The sequence below is a fragment of the Diabrotica undecimpunctata genome, chromosome 5 (assembly GCF_040954645.1).
Source record: "Diabrotica undecimpunctata isolate CICGRU chromosome 5, icDiaUnde3, whole genome shotgun sequence".
NCBI lineage: Eukaryota > Metazoa > Arthropoda > Insecta > Coleoptera > Chrysomelidae > Diabrotica > Diabrotica undecimpunctata.
Genome location: NC_092807.1, coordinates 88,886,542 through 88,897,374, shown reverse-complemented (window position 1 = coordinate 88,897,374; position 10,833 = coordinate 88,886,542). Strand labels below are relative to the sequence as shown.

The 10,833-nt window shown below is 32.0% G+C and overlaps 1 protein-coding gene across 1 annotated transcript; it reads right to left on the bottom strand.

The window, feature by feature from the left end:
* Nucleotides 1–6,969: 6,969 nt before the first annotated feature.
* Nucleotides 6,970–8,766, bottom strand: LOC140440681 (uncharacterized). The gene is made up of 2 exons (XM_072531039.1): nucleotides 8,539–8,766; nucleotides 6,970–7,211 (listed from the first exon to the last, which is right to left on the bottom strand). The coding sequence occupies exons 1-2, from the start codon at nucleotides 8,722–8,724 to the stop codon at nucleotides 7,032–7,034; spliced, it is 366 nt and encodes a 121-aa protein (XP_072387140.1). The 5' UTR covers nucleotides 8,725–8,766; the 3' UTR covers nucleotides 6,970–7,031.
* Between the last annotated feature and the right edge of the window lie 2,067 nt (nucleotides 8,767–10,833).

Genomic DNA, 10,833 nt, shown 5'->3' with positions numbered 1-10,833 from the left:
GCGTTTGTGCTATAGAGTACTAAAATTAATGAGAATTCACAGCCAACTAAGGTTGTAATTAAACAAAAATACCTAGAGGTTGGGAATACTCAGATGGAAGCTGATTGTATGCATTCTATTATTGAACGAAGACTGCATAATATGATCAATATCCCAGCTGACTATGTTCCCGTGTGCCTCGAAGCCAGAAAATCTCAACCTCATAATGTTAAGTATCTTCACCATAATTTCTTCAAATGTTTTGATAAGGATTTATTTTATAAATGGGTTAGGCCCGGAAAGGGAGTTGGTTCGTCGTATGTTGTGGATGTAAGAGCGATAAGATATAAATAAAATCATATCAGGGAAAATGAATCAATCCCTGCTCTCCGTAGATTCCAGGGGTTTCCTGACCCAGGAAACTAGCACCTGCTTAGGGTCCCTTATCCAGGGTCACGGATGAAGTCCACAACGGTAGCCACAGTCCAAATTATTTTTAAATTTCCTAAGTGGAAATTTAAGATTTCAAAGTTGCCTCCCTGGGGGGGGGGGGGGGGAGTTATGTTTCTATTTCTTCTTCAGGTGCCATCTCTGAGTCGCAGGATGCCATACTTCTCGCCCCACATCACATGTCCGAGATACTGTAGCTTTCTTTCTTTAATTGTAAGTTCAACTTCCTTCTCTTTACCTATTCTTCTCAGTACTTCATTGTTCGTAACTCTATCTATCCAGGAAACCCTCATAATTCTTCTATAGGTCCACATTTCAAAGGCGTTAAGTCGTCTCATTGTGTCTAGATTTAACGTCCATGATTCCACTCCATAGTATAGTACACTGTATATATAACATTTTGTTAGGCGTACTTTAAGAGCTAATGTTACATCTTTGCCACATAGGACCTTTTTCATTTTCATAAAATTAGAACGTGCTTTTTCGATTCTGGCTTTCATTTCTGCAGTGTAGTCATTATTTTCTGTGATAAGTGTTCCTAGGTAAGTGTACTATTTTACTCTTTCGATCTGCTGGCCCTCTACTATCAAGATTTCGTTAGTATTATCAAAGAATATAGACGCTTTTAGAAGAGCAGTTCAAATGGGCGATTTGGTTACGGTTTATACTTCAAAAGAGGGTGGCTGCATAAACTCAAAACGTGGTGCCGTGGCCGTCGGCTTAAAACTATTATGAAAATTTCATAATGAAATATGTAGTTAGGGGGAAGTGGGAAAGGAGTACGAACGGGTAACTTTGCATCTACGCCTAAACAAATTTCGATGCCATTGATTTGCAAACTGTCTTTTTTTTTGTTTTTTCACAATAAAATCTTTATTTTTAATATATTAAATTGTTAAATTTTTAATTTTAAAATTAAAAATGTATGATATTTACAATATTCAAAGTATTTATTTTTTTAATTTTATAACTTTGAATTAAAAATAGGTTTGTTCCAACACAACGAAAAACCGTCACATAACTTTTTATTATACTGTTTTTCTGCCCAAAAATTAACGAAACATTTTTAAAAAAATTCAAAATTTTTCAACCAAACATTTAATTTTTTCAGGACTTTTCATCAAACTTTTTAGACAATTTTCCAAATTATTTCATTGAACAATTGTCCTGTTCGAAAAAGTATTCAATGAAACTTTTTACTAAATTGTGAAATTTTCCATTTTTCCATTTTTCATCCATAATTTTTAAATCATTCTAATTAACTTTCTTTGGCAAACACACAAATGCTGATGTCAACATTTCTCTAGGGATGATTCCCGTAATATAGATAGCGTTGAAAAGTTCTACTATTATGTCCAGGTTTTTCTCGTTGACCGACTTTAATAGCTCGCTTGGTAATTCATCTGGACCAGCAGATTGATTGGTTTTCATTGAGTTTAATGCCTGACTAACCTCTGATTTGGTTATCTCTGGGCCTAGCACTAGCTTCTCTCTGGTCATGAAATAATTCCTCGATGTACTCTTTCCATCGTCGTAGTTTTATATTTCCATTTTTGTCGAGCAATATATTCGAGGTTCTTCTACTTCCTACTCCGGCTAGTTCTTTGACTTTTTTATGAAGATTAAAGTTGTCATATCTGTTTTGCAGTTCTTCTATTTCTTTACATTTTTCAGAGAAGTAGGTTTCTTTAGCCTCCCTAATTTTTCTTCTTATTTGGTTTTGAAGCTGTTTATAGCGGATCGTATTGATGATTTTGTTTTTTCTCCTTTCATTCATCAACTCTAGAATTTACTCGGTCATCCACTCTTTTTTCTTACATTTGGTTGTTGTAAGTACTTTCTTACTTGGCTCCATTATAGAGATTTAAAAAAATTGCCACTGCTGCTCTACGTTGCAATTATTTCTAGGGTTTCTATCTAGATTTGTGTTGATTTAGTGTTTCAGATTTTCTTTTGTTTCCTCTGACTTTAGTTTCTGTATGTTTAGTTTATTGTTGTTGCGGCTTTTTTGCGTCTTTTTTAGTTGAAGTTGAAACCTAGCAATAAGAAGACTGTGATCAGAGGATAAGTCTGCTCCTGGATATGCCTTTACTGCCTGAATTGAGTTTCGATATCTGTGTTTTATTAGGATGTAGTCGCTTAGGTAATTTAAAAAATGTATTCGCGGCTATAACATTATGCTCCTGGCAAAATTCTATTAGGCGATATCCTCTGTCGTTTCGTTCACCAAGCCCATATGGTCCTACATTAGGGTAACACTTTCCTTCGCCAATTTTTCCATTGAAATCACCCATGATCACTGTTATATCTCTAGATGCTGTGAGATGTAATGTTTTTTGAAGTTCGCTATAAAAGTTTTCTATTTCTTCTTCATTTTTGTCACCAGTTGGCGCATAAATCTGAATTAAGTTCATTTTTCCATGGGTTGTCAATAGCTGCAGCATTATAATTCTTTCGGACATCGGAACGAAGCCTGTTACTGATCTCGTTACTTTTTCACTGAGGATCATAGTAGCTCCATATCTGTGTTGAGTGTCGCTGCTTCCAGAGTAATAAATTCGTCCATTGTCTGTATTGAGTTCGCCAGAGCTGATCCATCTTGTATCGCTTATTTCTAATATATCAATCTCCAGTCACAACATCTCTTGCTGTATATTCCTGTTTTCCAGGTTCATACATACTTCTTACGCTCCATGTAGCGATTTTGCAGATGGATTTGTATATATTTAGAAAAAAATAACAGTTATTTGTAAATCTCGAATGAATAATTCTGTCGTCGGTCTGTGACACTGATAGCGACTAACGGAGGGTTAACTGAAGCATCACTGAAGAAATTCGAAGCATTAAAAATGTGGTGCTATAGACGCATGTCGAGAATTTCTTGGATAGACAAAGTTCCCAACGAAAAAGTTCAAGGCAGAATGGGTAAACAGGATAAAACGTCGCAAACTGGAATACCTTGAACAACGGTAAGACCTACTTCGGAATTACTTAAAGGCAAGAAACATGGAAAAAAGATCCAGGAAGAAGAATATCTTGGCTTCATAACCTACAAAAATTATTTAACTTGGCCACTACTGGACTTTTCAGAACGTCAAAATAGTAATGTTAGTGACATCTGTAACAGATAGGCACCATGAGAAGAAGTAATATATATATATATATATATATATATATATATATATATATATATATATATATATATATATATATATATATATATATAGATACATTTCGCAAACATTGAACTCCTTTTTGATGTTCTGTATTCTGTTCTTTTATCTTTTAAAAATGATACCAAACCTTATTTAGGCTACATTCGAGATGGGAGATTCGGTCTGCTTGTGTCAGAATAACATTTATTAACATGGTACCTACTTACAAATCGTTTGCTACAAGTAAGTTTCATTCCATAAGACTCGTTTACATCAACCACCCGATGCTTGGCTCTATTAGATATCTTTATCTATAACTTCATTCTTTTAATAAATTCTTTCAATTCTTGAATGAAATTATCATTCTTCCCCACTACCAACAATTTAAAAGTTGATTGCGAATAGACATTAAGGAACCACTGCACCTCAGCCTTTGTTTCCCGAGGCTCCCATTCTTCATTTTCCCAAATTTTCCCCCTTTCGAACTCTTCAGCCTCACCCCCTTTCATTTTCCATAACAATTTGGCGCCGAGCGCAAAATATACGTCGGGTATTATCGTGAATTTTCGTATTTTCATTTTATTTTCCATACAGGCGATGCTGTTTTTGAAAGGGTGTGCAACAACTGCACGTAAGAGTTGGAAAAAGTCGCAAGTATTTCCGTTTTGTTCAAAAATTACCATCAGAAAGGTATTAATATACAAAACTTATTTTGATTAATACAAAAGCGAACAAAGAAAGTACAAAATATAATAATAAAAAAAGAAATAAAATAAAATAACAAAAATTTTGGTATACCACACAATACCTATAAGAAATGATAGGGCCGTTGTAAAAATAACGTATATAATAGTTTGGTCGCAATAAATAAAAAGAAAAGCTCAATGAAGTAAAAGAACTATGGGACATCATTAGAAGTATGCCTAAAATAGTAAATGAGTACAAACGTACAAACAAAAAAGACTAAACAGAGACGCAAAGGAAAAAAATTGCAAATATATATATATATATATATATATATATATATATATATATATATATATATATATATATATATATATATATTATATTATATATATATATATATATATATATGTATATATATATTTTATATATTATATATACAGATATATATCTTCTTCTTCAAGTGCCATCTTCGTTCCGAAGGTTGGCGATCATCAGGGCTATACGTATTTTCGAAACTGCTGACCGAAACAATTCGTTGCTGCTACAGCTATACCATTCCCGTAGATTCTTTAGCCAGGAGTTTCGTCTTCTTCCTATGGACCTTGTTCCTGCTATTTTCCCTTGCATAATTATTCGAAGCAGTTCATATCTTTCGCCTCTTGTAATGTGTCCCAAGTATTGCAGTTTTCGTTTTCGTTTTTCGTTTCGTACAGATATATATATATATATATATATATATATATATATATATATATATATATATATATATATATATATATATATATATATATATATATACAAGAATTACTGGATATTAGTGACTGTCAATATAAACAAACAACACAGTTTATTAGGGTTGCAGTCAGAAAATTGGCCGGGATGTTAATGAAACACTCTTATGACTTTTCGTCTAGCTTTCGGAATCGTTTTGTTCCTTTTTCAAGACTCTATAATAAGAAAAAAGTGTAAATATTTATAAAATATCACAAATCTTCAGTGCAACTTACTAGTCGTTGAGATTATTTACAAAAGCATAGACACTCAACATTAATAACAACACACATAAAATATAAAATAGTGGACAAAATACATTTAAAATTCTTTAAAATTTAGGTACAAGTAGTAAAAATTTTGTTGTCATCTTTTACTAGTGTGTTTTAACTCTGGCACATATTTTGGCAAAGGAAAAGAACCATTCAAAACGTGTTTTCTTGGAAATGTGTTCCATAAAATCAAGTACATCTTGCATCAATAAAAAGTCAGACATAGATAAACTGAGCAACATTTATTGTTACTTACTGGAAAAACATCCAAAATAAAATTAATATCTACCTGTACCCGTACCCACACAAATTACAGTTATATGCATAACATGTTGCATACCATTAAGACAGGTTTAAAAATTAAAATCACCTAAGATGGGCCTCGAGTATTTCTTAAAAAGAAACATGATACTAAATACACCTAATTACTTTTTAATCATAGGATTTTTTCTTTTTGTTCTCTATGTGCCAGAGTTAAAAGACACTAGTAAAAGATGACAACAAAATTTTTACTACTTGTACCTAAATTTTAAAGAATTTTAAATGTATTTTGTCCACTATTTTATATTTTATGTGTGTTGTTATTAATGTTGAGTGTCTATGCTTTTGTAAATAATCTCAACGACTAGTAAGTTGCACTGAAGATTTGTGATATTTTATAAATATTTACACTTTTTTCTTATTATAGAGTCTTGAAAAAGGAACAAAACGATTCCGAAAGCTAGACGAAAAGTCATAAGAGTGTTTCATTAACATCCTGGCCAATTTTCTGACTGCAACCCTAATAAACTGTGTTGTTTGTATATATATATATATATATATATATATATATATATATATATATACATTGCAAGCATCAAATTTTAAGTCTTCATATTGAGGAATAGGCGTATCCCACCCAATGGACCATCCATTTAATTCTTTTCCCATATTCAATACAGTTCTTCCCTAAATTAAGAGGACCATTGTACTGTCTCCAGACTCTATGAATTTTATTTCGAGATAAAGAAAAAACATAAAATGATTATACGAAGAAACAGACTTTTTGGGGCCAACTCCAACAAGTACACTTTTTGCCTATACTAAGAAGAAATTAAGTACCAAATTACAAGATTATAGATGTTATGTTAAAAAAAAAAGAAAAGGTACAATCATACCAAAAGGAAGAATATCTTCTGTTTATGTTTATCCCGTATTCAGTACTCAGATCAAGTACACTTCCTCACATCAAGAAGAATATACTTACCAAGTTTTAAGAATCTAGGACTTGGTTTTCAAGAGCGGAAAAGGCCTAATAATATGAAAGGAAGAAGAAAACAGGAGAACTAAATGCGATACAGTACAGCGGCAAAAAGCTAAATTTTGTTTTCTGTAATATTTGTTGGACTGTACAAGACGATGATGGTAATGTTAAATAATCAGGGCAATTGGATTACAAATATGACAAATTAAAAAAAAATTGCATAATATTTTAACTGAATATTACTGGAGCAAACTTTGAAAAACGGTTAACATTAATGGATTCAGCGTCCTCGAATTAGATACAACCACCAGTTCTGCAACTTGACGTTTTTTACGACTAGCTCAGTGATAGGTGAAAATTTTGTCCACTTTTTTTTATTGAACTTTCAATCGAAAGTTATTTAAAAAACAAATTATTGTTTTATTTCATTTATTATTTTACATCACACAAACTATTTTAAACATCTCAATAACATTATTTAGCATAAATAGTAACGTTGTATTCTAAGCCATGACCTCTACCAGATTCCAGTTCGATTGAGATGTAGGTGTGGTTCACTCCACCATCGGAGATCCAAGCAGTTGAACCTTTTTCGGCGCTCTTAATACTGATGGCTGTTACGCAGTAAATTTTTTGATCACCGCGCCATTCAACCTGCAAAGAAAAAACAATTGATGAAACTGTAAATAATAAGAATAATAAAAATAAATTCCTTCCCACAAAGGTCATCCTGGTGGTACAGTAGAAAAAACAATATTACTGTGATATCTAGGAGGAAGAGGACTTATACGCCATTTACTAAGATGTTACAACACCGCTTAAACTAATTACGCATAAACCATCTTTTTAAGGAAGAAAAAATGTGTATCCGGATAGGGAAACATTTCCATGAGCTACATATCAACCAAAATTAAATTAGTCAATATGCCGAATGGAAATATATTTTTATACAAACAGAGGGTTTCCTATTCGCTATTTAGGATCAGGCTATTCCAATTACAAGTTTTCTGAAACATATCATCAAAGATCCTCGAAACAACAAATGCCAATATCATTATCATGCTCAACAAACCATCCAATATCTTACCGCAGGCCGCTAGGCATTCGCTGCAACTAAATATGAGGAGCGGAAAAACTCAATAGAAGAGATACTTAACCAAGAGATGAATTATTCAAAAAAATGGAACTTCTCCAAACCAACAGTCTCACCTATTATCAATAAGTCCCTAAGAGTATGATTGAGATTGTAACACATTAAACAATGATCAGCGTTTGAGGCACACAAACTGAACGAGGTAGCGTAGAATCGGAACAGATGTGGGCGCAGTTCTTTGAATAGAAGAACCACTATTAACTAAACTATGGTAGGTTTCTCAGCAATAAAAAACCAGAAAACTTGTTTCCACTCACATCTCTGGCGGGTGAACGAAGACAGAAATTTTGACTTCACGTTTAATGGACTGAACTGGAAATTGTTGATATTAGGGCTCCAAGCCCTCGACATTTCTCTATATTTCTCAAAGAGTTCCAGACAACCAGCTTGCTTAAAAGCTTCAATAATGAATAATATTTCTCACTAAAAACCAAAATAATGGATAACACACTAAACGCAGTAGATATACAATAATTAAGAAAAATAACAAAAAAATAGGATAAAATAATTTATCAATAATTAAACAGGAAACTAAATTGGTACGCTCCTAGAAGGTATAGCAAAGCAGGTGATGAAAGCCAAAGGTATGGCAAAAGAAGGAAGAGATTAGCGAGGAAAAATAGGTAGACCAAATCATAGTTATAGGGTGAGAGAAAGGAAAAAGATATCAATCGATGGAAGAATTGCCAAAAAACTGGAAAAGATGAACAAAATAAATGTTTATTAAAAAAATATAGGTTCTAGAAAAAAGAAGAAGAAGACACAACAGTACAATGTAATAATAAACAATCGTCTTATAGAGTATTTACTATATCGTGTGGTACTTACTGTTTCGTCTCTTTTGACAAAAGGAATGCTAGTCTTGTGGACATAATCTTGCAATACGGCCTGCTTTGGATTTGGATGAGTGCAATTGCCTTCTATAATATCAAGTGTACCCTTTTGAAGACTGACGGAACTTGCAAAATGGACTGCAAGTACACACAAAATTGAAAGAGTGATTATTTGCTTCATTTTTTACTCTAATGTTTCTGTAACGTGTAATACAATGTGAAATCGTTTCGGATTATTTATAACACTTGCACAGGTAGATAAAGTTGTAGAATTAATTTGAGATAACAACGATAAGAGACAATTCTGGCTAATCTTTTTAATGAGGTTTCAAGAGTTCTTTTTAATGTTATTGATTCTGTAAATTTGATTCTAGAAAATATACTTGTTTAAGAATTTTGTATCCAATAAAAAAATTGGACTTGAAACCATCTTCAAAACAAGTTATGAGCTCTTTAACAAATGTATTTTTGGGAAGCATTATTAACCTACGGGTCTATAAAAATAGACAAGTTGCGCTGAGTCTTATTTTTTAATTAAATAAAATAAAAATATAAGAAAATTGATTCAGGTTGTGTCGATATCAAAAAATATTAACTCCGCCAAAACCCTTAAAACCATGAAAAACATGGTTTTTTGAGGGATTTGGAATATGTGTATATATATATATATATATATTTATATATATATATATATATATATATATATATATATATATATATATATATATATATATATATATATATATACATATATATATATAACCTACAAAAAACCTTGATTTGATCTATTTTGAAGTCTATAAAATGGACAAAACCCAAAAAAAAAACAGTTTTTCGAATTTGTGAAGATGGCGCACATACGGAAAAATCTGAAAAAAATTGGAGATATAGTTTTTGATCAAATATACAAAATTAAAACAAAATTGGACCTACAGTCACCTCCAAAAAAAGTTATATGCTTTTTTTGAAAAAAAAAAAATTATTTTTAGGTTATGTACAACCAACCTACGGGTCTATAAAAATAAGAAATTTGTGCTGAGTCTTATTTTTAATCACATAAAAAGTAAAAATATGAAAAAATTGATTCAGTCGATGTCAAAAAATATATTTAATCACGAAAAACTGTAAAAATATGGTTTTTGGGGTGGTTTAAAGGTGTTTGGCCAAATTTTTTAAAGTTATAAAGGCCTCATTTAGTTTAAACTATATATAACCCACAAACACCTTGATTTAATCTGTTTTGAAGTCTATAAAATGGAGAACATCCCCAAAAACCCATAAAAACAGTTTTTGGATTTTTGAAGATGGCGCACCATACAGAAAAATCTGAAAAAATCGGAGATATATTTTTTGATTCAATACACAAAATCCAAAGAAAATTGGACCTACAACCACCCTCAAAAAAAGTTATACGGTTTTCTCGAAAAAAAAAATGCATTTTTAGGTTATGTACGCTCAAATTACGCGCTACGGGTCTATAAAATGTAGATAAATGTAGATTGTAAAAGCCTTAACCAAGCTTGTGAGTTTTTTGAAATTTGTGAATTTATTGCAACCTACCTAAAAAAAAAAATAAAAACCAAAAATTTACGTTTTTGGGGGATAGAGGGTGGAGGGTAAGAAGTGGCGGACTAAAATTGCCCTGAACCTTATTTTTTAATCACATAGAACGTAAAAAAATTAAATTCTGAGAATGAGGGCATTTTGCCTTAACGGAGGATACCCTTTGTATACGCCTCTGATTTAGATTTTACTACTGCTACTTTGGCTTCCCCTTTTGGCGACCGTATAACTTTGGAGATCTGTTTCCGATCTATTTTTTTGCTACTCTTTATATAATTTTCCCTTCTCTTCTATTTCAGGCCACTTTATTCTCAAACGACTTTCCTGGCATTTTTCCAAGTATTTCAATGGCAGTATCTCTAATGATACTGGCCATCTTCCTCCAAATGGTGTGAGGATTTCCTTTCATTTTTTCTACTATTCTTACCCTAAATAGACCTTTCTCTCATTTTTAACATCCAAAACTTGATTGTTTGTGGTCCTGTCCGATATTTTAGTTTAGTTTAGCTTTTTACTTTGATGTCCAGCACACGCAACTTATTTTTTTTTTCTTACTACCTCACTTACTATTACCTTGCAGTCCTTACATTGGTGTATTTCGTCTTTTCTTGCCATGAAATAGTCTAATAAAACTTCTATTCTTCTTCTTTTGATTTAGACATAACTCTGTCTGTTTTTCAATGTGCCTCCAGTAAGCTGTCATTTCATCGTTTACGTGGTCTTCCCA

Bases quoted from the DNA above. Each gene is read 5' to 3' on its own strand.
- LOC140440681 (XM_072531039.1), bottom strand. From the start codon at position 8,724: ATGAAGCAAATAATCACTCTTTCAATTTTGTGTGTACTTGCAGTCCAT. The intron at 7,212-8,538 runs GTAAGTACCACA...TTTTCTTTGCAG, and splicing joins TTGTCAAAAGAGACGAAACA to GTTGAATGGCGCGGTGATCA.